Below are 16,820 nucleotides of genomic sequence, written 5' to 3' on the forward strand. Positions count from 1 at the left end.
ACTCGAACCCAGGCAGGTCGACCATTGGTGGACTACTGTGGTCGACCATTTAGAACCAGCCATGGTTTTTTTCACTGGTCCCAACAGCATGTTCCATTCTAACATGTGTAAAGTGCAGAGGGGAACCAGTGGCACTATAGCAAAAAGGCGGAAGGTTGACTAGACTTCCAAATGAGTCGATCGAGTAAGTGCGTCACTGTGCATGTTCGCATGTTCATTGCTGGTCAGTCGTCAACCACAGGTTGACTGAATGTGCCAACTCGAACTTGCTTCTGGCCACGACACGCCACAAATATACAAATAAATGCTACAAATTCAGTTTATAAATATTTCATTTGTGTGATTTGCAAGCTTACCTCATCGTCTCCGGTGTTCTGACTCTGCCCTTGACTTTGACTGTTGTTGGTGTGTCCCTCTCCGGTATGTTGCATTCCCCTGCGACTCACGCCGTCTGCTTCTGAGTCAGAATCTGAGATCTCTTCATCTTCATTGATGCTGGTGAAATCCACGGCCGGCTCTGAAATCAGAAAACAATTCTTCATTTTTTAAAAATGTGACCTCTAGGCACTGACCTATGACCAGACCTGTGAGTGGGTCATGAAAAAAAAAAGCGGAAAACCATTGTTCTGATTTTGGGCCATCGGGAAACTTGTCTGGTTTTGGGCCAGCACTACGAACATTAAAAGGCCTTTAAAATGCAGCGTAGACAAAATGTAAATGGAACGTAAGGCTTAATGTCCATCCGAAGGACAAAGCAATCATGGTAAAGTATCTTGCTCAAGGACACAAGTGACTTGTCCAGGACAAAAATCCACACTCTGCTGATCAGAAACACCAGAACTCGAGTCCGATGCTTTTAACTGACCGGCCACAAACAAAAAGATGAAGTACAATACATGGGGAGACTTTTGAGACACTGGCGGTGGCAGACATAGCGGTAATTTTTTCAGCTATGAGAGTGTGCGCACATGCTCAGTATTGCGCACTTAGATCTGGACACACGCAGAACTGTGAAAAAGGACCGTCTCCATTGCCCTCGCAGGTACCCATTTATACCCCACGGTGAAGATAAGCAAGTATAGTAAAGTATCTTGCTCAAGGACACAAGTGTCCTGACCGGGGTTTGAAACCACACTCCGCTCTTAACATCTCGACTACGACACCCGGAGTGCTTGGCCATGCTTGGCCATGCTTGGACAGTCTTCTCCAACAAATTCTAGATATACACATCTTGATAGAGCAACCTACCTGTTGGATTGATGGTTTTATTCTCATCACCTTCAGTTATGATCCCAAGAGAATGTGATCCCTGCTGCTGGCCGTTAACTGAAGCTAGTGCCATCGGCAACACAGCTCCTGTTTTGGGGTCAACAATAACCTCAAATTAATTCAATTGTCCATAATTTGGGGTTGAACAAAGACAAATTTACTACAGCGGGACTTTAATCTGCGACTAATGTAGGATTGAAACTTTGCATGGTAGGAGTATATAGCTAATAGGTATAATAATATCGAAGTATAACAATGTGATAGCACTCGTATCTACCAAAAAATGTACTCTAGGCACTGAGCATATACAACCCAGGTCAAAATTCCAGTTGAACCTAGTTAACTGGGGTCAACTGGTTCAACTGGATAGTGACCAAACTCGTCCATTTTCCATATTAACCAACTGGTTTGGACTAGGTTGTACTGTGTTCAACTAGGTTGAAATTATAAACCAGTTAGTCTCTGTCCATTTTCCATATTAAACCAACTGGTTTTAACTGTGTTTAACTAGTTTAACAACTGGTTTCAACTAGTTCCAGTTAAACCCAGTTTAACTAGGTTCAACTAGAATTTTGACCTGGGAAACTTTCAGAAAAAATATATTATTGCAGTGATGGATTCTGAGACCCAATTATGTAGCACCTTATAAGGGTTTCCAGCCTGGAACACCGGGCAAACGCCTTCTCTTTTCGATAAGTGCACTGGGTTCTTTTACATGCGTTACACAACACATGGGACCGACGGCTTTACGTCCCATCCTAAGGATGAAGCAATGGCTTAGTGTCTTGCTTAAGGACAAAAGTGTCGCAGCAGGGGATTCGAACTAAGCTTGGGCGGTCCCTTCGGTTACCCGGTTCTACCCGGTTCCAAATTGAAAACCGGACTTGCGGTTCCACTCTTCTGTGGAACCGGGTACCCGCTTTTGTCGGTTCCGATTTTAAAAGACCGAGTCCCAATTATAAAAGGCTCTGTGGAGCCGATCCTGCGACGAACCGGCTCTAGAAATTGAGGCTTGATGTTGAAAGCGGTGACCGCAGATACAGTGTGCAAAGGCTTCAAGCCGACATGAGTATCAACTATCACATGTGGCTGCATACACAGTGCACACACATAGGCATCTTCTACAACCACCACATGTATGCATGTACATGTCATGCATATACATGTACATGTATAGACAGCACGTTGTGATTGGCTGCCGATATATCCATATTCATAAAAGCTTGCCCCATGCACAAAACACACAGTGCTGTATGTATGTATGTATGTATGTACAGGCATGTACAGGCATGTACAGGCATAGTACACTTGTATGTACAGAGACGACACACTGCATGCACTACGGATGTACTGCACTACGGATGTACTGCACTACGGATGTACTACACTACGGACATACTGCTACACAACGATCGTACTGCCGGCTAAATCAAAGACTTGTTTAAATGCAGGGAAAATAGGTGCTCGGTGGCACGATGTCTGATCATTGGGGTGGGTATTCTGGTATTTTCTTTAAAAATAGATCGGCTCCAATTGTGTGTGTGAGCTCGGAACCGATGTCTGATTAACTTGGTTATTTTCAGTTAAAATAGATCGGCTCAATTGTGTGTGTGTGAGCTCGGGACGGGCGGCTTATGTTTTATATTGAATTGGAACCGGGTATGTCTCAGAACCGAGCTTTTTTTCGGAACCGGAACCGAGCCCCAAATTTCTGGAACCGCCCAAGCTTAATTCGAACCCACACTCTGCTGATCAGAAACACCAGAGTTTGAATTTGGTGCTCTTAACCACTCGGCCACATTTACGCATCATCATGCATTAAAGTATAGGACGTCCTTAGCAACACCCTTAACAACAGCAGCAGCCGTAGCCAAAACCGCCAATTTTGGTTTGGCCTAAGTCTCTATAAGCCTGTGGCAAGATTTTAAGTATGGTATCCTGACTTAGCTTTACCTAGTTTTTGGACTTGTTCTTTCTCCAGCTCAGTCACAGCCTCACTGGCCTCGTCCAGGGTGGAGTAGATGAGCAGTTTAGGCCTCAACGTCTCCAGGGTGTCTGCCAAGGCGTTGTCTACATCCAGAGGGAACGGGAGCTGTGGGTTCCAGATTGGGAGGCTGCGCTTGTACATGATGTATTGCTACAAACAGAGGAAAATAATCAAATAGAATAATCTACAGTTGAGTTTAGATTCTCTACAAACTTAAGTAAATAGTTCAACTTGAAAATTACTGTCTTTCCAAACTGAAAGATAGCATGAAGTGCAACAAAACATAGCGGAAAATATGTTATCTTTCAGTTTACAATAACATTTTCCAGCTAAGAAAAATTAATTTAGTAACACAATTTATTATTAGCTGAGCAAACTGACGTTATACTCGATAATGTCGATAATGTTGCCTATCTATTTTGTACAACGATCATAAAATGTGACCAACCGTCGTATACGAAATAAGATAGACTAACTAGTTTTGTTACTATTGAGAAATCCAATTCATTGAAACTTTGTAACCAATGGGGGAATAGTTTAAGTCAGAGAATGGACTCTAAAGTGTAGATTTGTGAATACAATGTACTCGCCCATGAATCTACACTTTCGCGTGCATTCTCCTTAACATAATAGTGGCTTCTTAGTGCAACTCTTCAGCCAAAAAAAAAATAAAAATGTGGAAAACTACAACAAGCTTATTGTAACATTTTCCTATTGATCTTGTGAAACAAACAGAAGCTAGCCATCTATTGGGCCCTTACAGCGTCTATTGTAACCCACCTGAAAGTAGACCAGAAAGCAGTCCAGTTTCTTCTTGCTGGTACCCCTATCGAAGAACTGTCCGCAAGTATCCAGGAGGGTACAGACCAGCCGGAGGCGGAACAGATGCTCAGGAGGATCCAGGGGATTGTAAGCTCCTGAGATGGATAACAGAAATTCTAAATCTTAAGGTCTTGAAATCAAATTTGTAGAAAATTACTTCTTTCTCGAAAACTACTCCACTTCAGAGGGAGCCGTTTCTCACAATGTTTTATACTACCAACCTCTCCCCATTACTCATTACCAAGTAAGGTTTTATGCTAATAATTATTTTGAGTAATTACCAATAGTGACCACTGCCTTTAAAGCCATTGGACACTTTCGGTAAACAGTATTGTCCAAGGCCCACACTTCGTGTATCACAACTTTTGTATAAAATAACAAACCTGTGAAAATTTAGGCTCAATCGGCCATCGCAGTCGGGATAAAATAACGGGAACACCCGCCCTTGTTTCCGCACGTTTCGCCGTGTCATGACATGTGTTTAAAATAAATCCGTATTCTCGATATCGAGAATTTATATTGTTTTAATGTTTTCTCAAAAAGTAAAGCATTTCATGGACTAATATTTCAAGGGGAGTCTTTGACCATTACCTTCTGTAAACCCTGTAAGTTATTTGTAAATCTGTGAACTTTTTTTTTCTTTCTGTTCCGAAAGTGTCCAATGGCTTTAAAAGAGAATTTCTGGTGTACATTCTATGAGCAATAATTCCTTACCATCTAAAGAGATTCCAAAGCGAATCACTGAGTACAAGGTCTTGAAGATAACCGCCGACTCTACCATACGATAGTTGTACAGCTCACCGAGGAACTTCACCATGGAAACACGACGCTGGTTGTACTTAGCATGGTTAATCTGTAACAGGATATTTTGTTCAGAGAGTTTTTACCATTTTAGTTTAATCTACAAATACTTGCTTTTAAAAGCTTATCAAAGAAAGTTTGCTGAGGGTGTTTGAAAAAACCATAAATTAAGTCATAAAATATATGAAGGCAGAAGAACATGTCTTCTGGAAGTTACAGGGACCTGTTGCCTTGGATCGGGCGAGTTTATCTATGAAAAGCGTTTGAAATCATTTGTTAGAAGGTAATATGGCCTGCTATTTTGTGGAGTCAAATTTTCGACTCCAGAAAATGGCCGACCGTGTTACATTAGTTTGCAAAGTAAAGGAAAACCGTGCAATTTCGAGGCATATTTGAGTGGATCATTACGTTCTACTTTTAAAACACCTTTCTAACCATATGCATTTTATAAAAAACAGTTACAGAGTACAAACGCTTTCCATAGAAAACTCACCCGATCCAAGGCAACGTGTGCCTTTAACTTGGTGTATACAATTTGTGCCATTGCTAAGCTAATTGGTACGATATATAACTCCATAAGAAAATCTTATAAGCTCCAGACAACTGTCTTTTAAGTCCTAAAAATATAAACTTAGAAAAGGTCTGTGTGGCAACTACTGTAAGTACATATGATAATTTAAAATAACAGATGTTAAACTTGCATCGTTAATTATTATTTTTTTTAATCCACAGTACAGTGATAACTGTGCGAGCTTATAAAGATTAAAAGTTAGTACCCACCTCCATGCCAATTCTGACATCTTCCAAGACAGCATCTACAACCTGTATACCCACATCGTCATGATAGGGTACCAGACCGGCCAGTAAGCTAGCAACACAGTGGACATTATTGAACTTTACGTTCCAGACACTGCTTAGACACTTAGTGATGTACATCTTAGTCTGAACAGAAAAATAAAATCATAATATTAGAATAAAAACCTCGGCACATGGGGCTATGTCATTACAATGAAATATACAAAAATAATATCAGCACAGAAATACTATCGGAATTAGGGGCTTTGTTATAATGACAAAAGCAGGCTAGCAATGGAATAAATGTAAGTAGATCTGAACGGAAAAACAAAATAATGATAATAGAATAACCTTGGCACATGGGGCTTCATGTATGTCATTATGATGAAATATACCAAAATAATATCAGACATAGTATAGATATTAAGGGCTCTGTTATAATGACAAAAGCCAGCTAGAAACAGACTAAATGTAAGTAGATTCGAGGAGATAAGTCTTGAGAAGATCTGAAAGGAGTAAATAGATCTGAAAATAGATGAATAGCAGAGGAATAACTGGTTCATTACAACTGGTAATGCACAAAATACACACATGTGAAATAGACAAAATAGCAGAAATATCAGCGATTAATTTCAATTTGTTATTCATAAATTTTCATGCACACAGTACAAACAAGTCAAATAGATAAATAGTATAATTATCAAGGATAATACACACAAGTTAAATTGGTAAATAGCAGAATGATCAGTGAGTCATTGCAATTTGTAATGCACACAATACAGTAATACACACAAGTTAAATAACAGAAATATCAATGATTTGCAATTTGTTAATACAAAATTGTAGAAATATTAACGAATCATTGAAACTTAAAAAAAACAAGTACAGTAGTTAAATAGCAGAAATATCAATGATATACAATTTGTTATGCACATTATACGAACAAGTTAAATAGTTAAATAGCAAAAATGACATTGATATACAATTTGTTATGCATGTGCACTGTAGTACACACAAGTCAAATAGATGAATAGCAGAAATATCAACAATATACAGTTTGAAATGCACACAATAAACACAAGTAAAATAGATCAATAGCAGAATGATGAAATACAATTCACATGTTACACACAAGTACAATAGATAAATAGCAAGGTATCAACAATTCATTACAGTTTGTAATGCACATACATGTAATGCACACAAGTGTGGAAGTGTCATGGCCGAGCGGTTAAGAGCACCGAATTCAAACTCTGGTGTTTCTGATCAGCAGAGTGTGGGTTCGAATCCCCAGCCGTGACACTTGTGTCCTTAAGCAAGACACTTCACCATTGCTTCGTCCTTCGGATGGGACGTTAAACCGTTGGTCCCATGTGTTATGTAACGCATGTAAAAGAACCCAGTGCACTTATCGAAAAGAGAAGGGGTTCGCCCCGGTGTTCCTGGTCCGATCGGCAGCAAATTGCGCCATAGCACCTTGTAAAACATTACATGGTGCTATAAGAATTAGGTCTCATAATTCAAAAACAGTCCCACATCTTGCAGGAAATACTGTGTTACAGCGCCAGGAGCGTCACTGAGTGACGGACATGTGCGCTATATAAGAAGCCACAATTATTATTATTATTATTATTATAAGTTAAACAAAATCTAGAGGTAGTTCTGAGATAAGAATTTTGATTTCTACTTTGTTACCTCTACTTTGTTCCAGTCCATCTTGCGCAGTTGTTTCAGGACTTTCTCCGTGGTTGTTTTAGACAGATCTCGATAGATGAGCTTGCGCACGTACTCATGTAGGATCGGTCGCTCTTTCATCACTGCCTGATCATTGTGTCAATCAAAAACGAACAAAGAAAAGTTAAAAAGGACAGAAAATTGAAATAATACTCTTTTCTGTTACTCTATGTCATATGAGAGGGCAGTAAAAAAACATTTCATTAAGCCCAATACATAAAACCTGTAAGCACAAAAATGTGCTATAAGCACAAAACAAAAAATTGCTGAGCAGAGACAGGGTACCAGTTACAATACAATAGTGTGTACATTGTTGTACATTGTTCAAACAGAAATATTTGCTAAACAGCTTCATGAAATGTATTCCAACTTGATTTTAGTTATCAATCTTGACATGTTAGATGAAGGACTGGAGGATGGGGTGGGGCGGGGTGGGGGGGGGGGTAGACTTACCTGTTTTACTTCAGGAGGGTTACAATAGAAGAATGTATTCTCAACCATCGTGCTATGCCGCTCTATCAGATGTAGCTTGTTTCTTTTCCGCATCATCAATTCCTGAAAGAGAAACCAAAATACATTGATTGCCGCATTCTCTGTCCCTCGAGAATATGGTTACAAACTATTTCAGAAGTACATGTACCGGAATTGAAATACAACAGCGGTAATACTTATAATAATAATAATAATAATAATAATAATAATAATAATAGCAGTAATAAATAATAATAGTGGCTTCCTATATAGCGCCCATATACATGTACATCAGGTGACGCTCCTGGCGCTATAACATGCAGTATTTCCTGCAAGATGTGGGACTGTTTGAAAAATGAGACATTATCCTTTTATAGCACCATCTAATGATTTACAAGGTGTGGTGGCGCAATATGCTGCCAATCAAACCAGGAACGCCGGGGCGAACCCCTTCTCTTTGCGATAAGTTCAGTGGATTCTCTTACATGCAATCAAAACACATGGGACCTCTGGATCTGGATAAATATTCTCAAGAGAAGACACGACAATGACAAAATTTAAGTTTTAGATGTGGGAGGAAAACCCCAGAGAACTGAATGCCTAAGCAATAATTATTAAGTGTCTTTCTTAAGGAAACAAGTGTCCTGACCAGGACTCGAACGTACGACAATGAAGAAATTTAAGTTTTAGATGTGGGAGGAAAACCCCAAGAATTATTCCAGGGGAAACCCACAGTCAGGTAGGGACTGAAAACCCAATCCATAAAGTGCCCCCGGTGGGATTCAAACCGGGGTCCCAGAGGGGGAAGACTAGGAAAGACACCACTACACCAACCCGACCTTCGGCTTAACGTTTCGTCTGAATGCCTAAGCAATAATTATTAAGTGTCTTTCTTAAGGACACAAGTGTCCTGACCAGGACTCGAACGTACACTCTGCTGATACATACCAATAGAGCCTTGGTGAGAAGGTGCGAGTCTTGTGATCTGTAGAGGAAGCGTCCGCAGCTGTCTAGCAGGTTACACACCATGTCAATGTTATGGTGACGGAAATCCTGAAGAAGTATCTGCAGCAATGAACAACAACATCCATAAAGTTTACATAAAAAAAACCATCTTATATTCACGGCAAGGGTCGTGGGTTTGCATCCCACCCGAGTAACATGCCTGTGATATTTTTTCACAGGACTTGGGAAAGTACTGAGTATACAGTGCTAATACCCATCGGTGTATGGGTAAAAAAATGGATGCAAATTTAACATCTATTATATCTTATATTCTTGTTTATGTTCAAGCCAAAAATAAAATAAACATCAACATTTTGGACTGGTCAGCACTCACTAATTTTTCTTGGCCGATTTCTGTCCAATTGATCAAATTAAAACTTCAGTAATGAACCACAAGGAAAACTGACTACAGAAATTTTAAATAGTTATAAATTGAACAAAGACAAATTTACTTGAACCAGCAACCTCCGGATTCACCTGATCTAGCCCTATGTTGGTGGTCTCCCTATTTTGTCAATATGTTTGTTCGAGGTGCCAGTCAGAAACCATACAACCATTAAACTGCCATGTAGCCAGGGATCATACCCCAATTACGATACGACTTTGGAAGTTACAGCAGAGGGATCACCTCAATGGGACGCAACAATTTAATTGGTATACCAAAAGAGCAGGACTTGAACCAGCAACCTTCGGATTAACCTGCCGGCCCTTTAGCAACTGAGCTGTGAAAGTCTCCATATTTTGTCAATATTGTTGTTCGGTGAGCCAACTAAAAGTAATTCAGTAGGCAGTGATAGGTTGAATGGTTTTAGATGATATTTTTGGCATATCATTAGTAGATCATTTATGTCTTTTTGGGCTTCCTACCGTGGCCAATTTCAAGAAGCTTTTAAGCACAGAAATACTGCCGAGCAACTTTCCTTGCTTAGCAATAAATGAATTAGCACCAGCAACTTTCCTTGCTTAGCAATAAATAAATTGGCACCAGTCTCAAAAATATCAAATTGATGGCGTTTTAGCTGGTAGGCTATTTCTGCTAAGCAAGGTTAGTTTCTGTGCTTAACGAGTGTCTGTTTTTACTAGCCTTTATGAAGTTGGCCCCAGTTGACTTAAGTCATACGTGAAGTGAATTCCAGGTACCAGACTTACCTTAACACACTGCAATGTATCAGACTTAGAACACATTTTGAATTTAGTCAGCTCCCCTGTTCAAAAAATTAAACACACATCATTAGTACACACAGAGGGTCAGAGAATGGTAAATATTCCCCCAAAATTATGACCATAACAATTTACTTGGAGAGAAGCACTGCAGATGTTAATAAGATAAACTATTTTGAGAAAGTTTTTTTCTAAAATGTAAAATGGTTTAGATATTTTTTCATTTAAAAACATTTCAATCTGAAAAATCACGCATGAAGTGTCGTGACCGAGCGGTTAATTAAGAGCACCCAATTCAAACTCTGGTGTTTCTGATCAGCAGAGCGTGGGTTCGAATCCCCAGCCGTGACACTTGTGTTCTTAAGCAAGACACTTAACCATGGCTTCGTACTTTGGATGGGATGCAAAGCCGTTGGTCCCATGTGTTGTTTAACGCATGTAAAAGAACCCAGTGCAGGCACTTATCGAAAAGAGAAGGGGGTTCTCCCTGGTTTTCCTGGCTGTGGCTGCTGTATGCGCCGTAGCACCTAGTAAACCATTACATGGGGTCGATATCACAAAGAGTTAGGACTAGTCCTAAACTAGTCCCAACTTAGACTAGTCCTAGGAGATATACGAGTTGCATGGATAGTCCTAACTTAGGAAGAGTAACTGGTCCTAACTCGAGATAAGACTAGTCCTAACTCTTTGTGAAATCCTCCCATGGTGTGCTAAGGATTAGGTCTAATAATTTCAAAATCTACGTCTCACACACCTCGCATTAAAAATAATTGGCGCTTTGTATCCTTTGGAAAAGGCGTGTTATAAGTACGTTTATTATTATTTTTATAAATCATTTCACTGACTTCTGAGGGCTGGTGTCCAGTCAAGAATGCTGTGACCAGAGATCTGTTCTAAAACGTGGACGAATTAAAATCTTCACGTAAAAATACCGTGACAGTCTTTTGCTGGTCCTCTACGAGGAGTATTTTTACACATAATCAAGGGGTCAATTAATTGCCTCACAACTAAAAAATTCTAAACAAACAATGTGGAGTATTTCTTACCGATAAATCGGACCGTTTTGATTTTGGTCTCGATCATCATCTGGTCTTTCTTTCTCACCTTGTGGGGGAAACAAAAAATAAAAGCACACAATTCAAATACTTAATTTCTGTTAAAGGTGTTATACACAATTGGTAATGAAAAAAAAACCCAACTCTGCTTAAAGGCACTGGACACTATTGGTCATTACTCAAAATAATCGTAGCATAAAAACTTACTCAGAAACGAGCAATGGAGAGCTGTTGATAGTAAAAAATGTAAGAGGTAATTTATCACTAAAATATTTTAATTGAATTAGAGTCTTGAGTTCAAGCATCTGAAAGCACACAGCTTGTGAGGCAAGGGTGTTTTTTCTTCCATTATTCTCTAGCAACTTCAACAACCAGCCAATTCTTTCACAGACTGGTTATTTGATGCATATGTTGAGATACACCAAGTGAGAAGACTGGTGTCCAGTTACCAAAGGTGTCCAGTGCCTTTAAAACAATCAAACGGTTAACAAAACAAAGGTATACTTAGCCTACAAACACAAATACCTTAGGAATTTATTTGTAGTTCAAGTTTTAGTTGTTATTTATTTTTTCACTGTATTCAAGACATTGCTACAAATACATTGTGAAAAAAGAAGAAAAAAATAGAAGAAGAGAAAAACGGAACCAAAAAAAACAAGCTTTCTGACAATGAATGAGTAAGACTTACATGCCACCTGAAGTCAGCTTTGAGTTTTTCGACAAGTTCCGTGCCGATGTCTGGCATACATGGATACAGTGTGGCAACCAGACGAGAGTAGAAGGACAGAAGATCCAATCTAAATCATTATCAAAGACAATCAAATCAAAATTATGAAGGTCAGTTTGAAAGAAAATAGAATTAGCTGTTGCAAAATTCTTACCAACCAAAAGGGTGTCTGGTATAAATACAAAAAAAAGTCTAAATGACAACACAACAAACATAAATAGGTGAATCAGTCTCCTAATGATGACTAGAGCAGGCTAGTCAAAACGTTGAGACCAATTTCAAGAACTGAATCTACGGTAGTGCAGTTATAAGCTAAAGAAGTTGTTCCAGCCAATTTTCTATACCTTCCGCCCAGGTAGTAGATGAAAAGCAGGACAGTTCTTTTCAGAACTGAAAAGTCGTCGGAACATCCAATAAATCTACTCCGCGGTAGTAGCATAAAGCAAGACAGTTCTCTAAGAACAAACTCTACCTGGTAAGTAGATACACACATGGTGCCACCGCAAACCAAATATATTTGAGGTAACTAGAAAATTTACTGTAGCATACAGACAAAATAAAAAATCTCAATATTTGGTAAATTTACCTGGTTCTTGGGACATTGAATAATGCCTTGATCAGTTTACGTCTGTTGATCTTGGTGTTCAAATCCATACAGAACTCAACTGCTGCCTGTTATTAACATCAATATATCAGGTATTAGACACACATGTATGTAATTTGATGATGTACTTCAAAAATATTTATAGAAACCAAAGTCCTTCAAGGCAGTTGACACTATTGGTAATTACTCAAATTAATTCTTAGCATAAAACCTTACTTGGTGATGACTGATGGGAGAGGTTGATAGTATAAAACATTGTGAGAAACGGCTCCCTCTAAAGTGACGTAGTTTTCGAGAAAGAAGTAATTTTCCACGAATTTGATTTTGAGACCTCAGATTTAGAATTTTAGGTCTGGAAATCAAGCATCTGAACTCACACAACTTCGTGTGACCATGGTGCGGTAAGGGTGTTTTTTTTTCTTTCATGAATATCTTACAACTTTGCCGAACGATTGAGCTCAAAGTTTTTTATTTTATGCATAATGTTAAGATACACCAACTGTGAAGACTAGTCTTTGACAATTACCAATAGTGTCCAGTGTCGTTAAGGTAGGGTCATAGACTGGGACTTATCATCATCATTATCATACATTTATTTCATTGCTGTCCATACATTTCACTTTTCAAAGCAAAGTTTGTTCAAGTTTTATGTAATACAAAGTAATTCGTAGTAAATGAAGATAAGTGAGTTTTGATAATTCACAATCATTTTAATTTGATCAGTAATACACATAGTTATAAATAGGCAGCACGACAATTAGGTTTAGGTGAAGCCGAGGCTTTTGTGCCTTAACCTACATGTATTGATAGACAAACAACAGTAGATACTACAGAAGACAAAAAACGTGTACAATACGACAGACTAGACAAACAAAACACAAACAAAACACTTGAGAAAGGCTAATGCAGGAAGGTGAGTTTGTTGAACACTATACGCATCAAGAAGTTTTTTTGACTCACCTTGTCAATGAAGTCTCTATTAACACACTGCGGCAGACGCTGTAGGAAGGTATCCAGGAGAATCTTTTTGCTCATGTTGGTCGTTTTCTCATGCTCCTCCTCCTCTTCCTCCGTATCTATGGCATCGAGATGTAATCATCAGATGAAACTTATCATCTTAAAAGGCAAGTCTTAAGTACATTTTAGTGGCCGAGCAGGCTTGACTCCTTAATTCTGATTGATCGATCCACAGCAAACAAGGAGTGTGACATAAATTTATACTGCATGTCCCATATCACACCCTGCGCATTGTGTGTTCTAACTCTCCCTACTGCGCTTCTGTAAGCCTTTGTGCAAAACATAGGCCTACAGCTTATATAAGAATTAAATGTAAACTCAAAAGTGGCGCATTTGCGTGAAATGCTGATTGTCAAGTAAGTTGCTTGAGGTTTGAAGATAAATATATAATAATATAGCACTCTTGGAAACACAGAAAAAATATAACGCGTCTGCGTGCCATATCCAACTTAGCCTCATTGGATATAGTACTAATGTGATTGTAGTACTGCTTTTTCAGTACTTTTTAAATTTCATAGTGTGTGGTTTTAACTATTGGCTGGTCCATTTTGTGGTTCATATTTTTAGAAATCTTTTATGCTCTTTGTTTTTTTCCACCTCTTTTTTTAGCTATTTTAGTTTGTACAGCGCCTTGGGATCCAGTCATAAAAGGCGCTTTATAAGCTTTATTTATAATTATTATTAGTAGTACGCACAAGCGTTTGGCCTCGTTGGATATGGGACGCAGAAGCGCTATAATTTTCTGTACTCCACTCGCGCTTGTGGGATAACTTATATTGTTATTGCCATAACAATGCAACTAACCGTCTAGATCAGGTTCTGAAGTTGACTCAACCTCTTCTAAGATTATTTCATCTTCTGTGGTGACTTCTTGCTCCTCGTTGGGTGCCGTCTCGGCTGCTTCCGCTTCTTCCGTTGTTACGACCTCAGTATCATCCGTTTGCTCAAGAGCTTCGATATCTGTAAACAAGTTTATTATATAGATGTTAAATTTGCATCGGGGATAAAGAATATTAATTTTGGTTTTAACCTTTAACTGATATGTGTAAGCACTGTATACTCAGTACTTACCCACGAATGTTGTAATTCTAGAGCAGTGTCTTACCAACTAGACTACCGAGATTGCCTGATGGCTAGAGGCAGTTCGAATCCTATAATTAGCAGCAGGCACCCAACAATTTATTAGATGTTTAATTTACTTTAGGATAAAGAATATTAATTTTGGTTTAACCATATACACCCATATGTAATAGCACTGGTTACTCAGTACTTTCCCGAGTTCAGAGAACAAAAATCAAAGGCATGTTACTCGGGTGGGATTCAAACCCATAACCTTTGCAACTCTAGAGCAGTGTCTTACCAGCTAGACAGCCAATATTGCCCGGTAGTTAGAGGCAGTTCAAATCCTGTATTTATTAGATGTTAAATTTGCATGGGGAATACATCAATTTTTGTCTAGTTAACTGAATCCCAACCCAAGTAATATGCCTGTGATTTTGTTTTCTTCACAGAACTTGGGGTAAGTACTGAGTATACAGTGCTAACACACATTGGTTAAAATGTGTATAAAAACCAAAATTAATATTCTACAGAGAAGCCGTGGTACTTTACCAACAAAAAAAGGCCAACAAGCCCTCTTGAGATATGGCGGACACAATGCCACAACGCTTTAAGGTTTGGGTAAATTTGTGCAGTATACACTTAAACCAAACAGTACCCTCCTATCATGTCCTCCATACCTCAAGGCTTATGGGAACACGTCTTATGGAGGAGAAGGGGATAGGGATTACCTTCTCCTAGTTGGGCTAACTCTTCTTGTTTCTCATCGGGGGATCCTTTCTTCTCGCTGTCCTTGAATAAAATCTACGAGAAGACAGAGAGAATCAACAAGTAAAACAAACGGCCATTATACAGTTGTTGCATGCTGCGATGTTTTGTACACCCGACGGGGCAAATGGCATCAGACGCAAAGCCAAGGGTGCTATATTTCTCCCGAGGTTGTACAAAACCCATAGACTCCCATTACATAGTGTGCAGGCATGTATGCTTCATTTTCGAAAGGGCAAGGGCACCAAGAAATTGTTCTCTTTTATAAAGGGCACACTATAAGGAAACTGTAAAATTTTACTGTAGCATTTCAAGAGCACCAAGGCAATGACCAGGGGGCATCGTGAAATATCAGGCTCGAGTGTGTAGCAACTGTTTGGTTATACCAAGGTAATAGATTCCTGTTCTTTGAAGGCGATCTGTTTTCATCTTCCACAATTTGAAGATGAGCGGTCAAGAGAGCACTTGACACTTCACCTAAGGTTAGTGGTTCACATCCAACTTCCCACAATGAAGTCCCATAACGTATATGACGATGGCAAAATGAAAACGTGTAAATGGAAGAACACTTACATATACACAAGAACGCTACTGGCTCACTTCCTACAAATGTGGTCCCCACGATGAAAACTGCCAATGGAAAAGCACTTGGATATATACACAAGAATTGTACTGGTTCACATCCCATGAAAAATTCTTATGGAAAAACACTTGGAACTTAACCAGCATGATAATGGTACGACCCCGTGAATAAAATGCTTTTAAATGGAAAAACACTTTGATCTACACCCACTGACATCCCTAAGTTGACATACCCCAGGCACCATCGTTCTCAGATCAATCAGATTCTCGTGGAATGTTCTTGTGTCTTCGTCCTCCCAAAGAGACGTCTCGAAATCAAACTCCGCCTTGGAGTGGTCAGCAGTCATGAAATCTAGCGCCATCATTTCTCGCTCTTCTGGGCTGATTTCTGTCAAATCAATCAAATTCAAACTTCAGGTCAATTAACCATAAGGGAAACTGACTGGGGAAAATGACAAGAGTGAGATTTGAACCTGTGACCTCTGGATTAATGTGTCAGCGCTCTACCAACTGAGCTATCTAGTTATAATGGTGGTGGTTTCGCTATTTTGTCAACAAAAATTTAATAACAAATGTTTTGTATACAAGTTGCCAGACACACAAGGCCTGAAGGCCACTTCAAGGTGTAGGCTACAATCAACTTATTTTCCAGGGGCTGTTGCGATGGACTCCAGGGGCTGAAACAGCGTTACTCCCTTTACAGTCCATAGGTATGTAGGCATGGGTATCATCCACTAGGAGCCTGGGTGGCAGAGCAGAATGCACTACCTTCCCAACTTTACAAAGCAATCATGGTTAAATGTCTTGCTTGAGGACACAAGTGTCATGACCGGGACTCCAACCCACACTCTGCTGATCAGAAACACCAGAGCTTGAATCCAGTGCTCTTAACCGCTAGGCCATGACGTGCCACAATATCCATCTTTGTTTAGGGGTGCCAGTGGCCGGTCAGAAGCCATTCAA

The 16,820-nt window shown here is 39.3% G+C and overlaps 1 protein-coding gene across 1 annotated transcript in view; it reads right to left on the reverse strand.

The window, feature by feature from the left end:
• Positions 1–16,820, reverse strand: part of LOC139951996 (regulator of nonsense transcripts 2-like) — a 51,642-nt gene that overhangs the window by 7,401 nt on the left and 27,421 nt on the right. Inside the window, exons 13-29 of the mRNA XM_071950973.1 lie at positions 16,091–16,245; positions 15,239–15,311; positions 14,253–14,408; positions 13,392–13,507; positions 12,414–12,499; positions 11,789–11,897; positions 11,092–11,149; positions 10,034–10,089; positions 8,828–8,944; positions 7,862–7,963; positions 7,370–7,495; positions 5,660–5,821; positions 4,793–4,931; positions 4,037–4,173; positions 3,223–3,406; positions 1,249–1,356; positions 357–517 (exon numbers count right to left, since the gene is read on the reverse strand). Coding sequence (XP_071807074.1) covers positions 357–517; positions 1,249–1,356; positions 3,223–3,406; positions 4,037–4,173; positions 4,793–4,931; positions 5,660–5,821; positions 7,370–7,495; positions 7,862–7,963; positions 8,828–8,944; positions 10,034–10,089; positions 11,092–11,149; positions 11,789–11,897; positions 12,414–12,499; positions 13,392–13,507; positions 14,253–14,408; positions 15,239–15,311; positions 16,091–16,245 — 2,045 coding nt within the window. The remainder of the gene's footprint in view (positions 1–356; positions 518–1,248; positions 1,357–3,222; positions 3,407–4,036; positions 4,174–4,792; positions 4,932–5,659; positions 5,822–7,369; positions 7,496–7,861; positions 7,964–8,827; positions 8,945–10,033; positions 10,090–11,091; positions 11,150–11,788; positions 11,898–12,413; positions 12,500–13,391; positions 13,508–14,252; positions 14,409–15,238; positions 15,312–16,090; positions 16,246–16,820) is intronic.

This window comes from Asterias amurensis, chromosome 2, assembly GCF_032118995.1.
Source record: "Asterias amurensis chromosome 2, ASM3211899v1".
Taxonomy (NCBI): domain Eukaryota; kingdom Metazoa; phylum Echinodermata; class Asteroidea; order Forcipulatida; family Asteriidae; genus Asterias; species Asterias amurensis.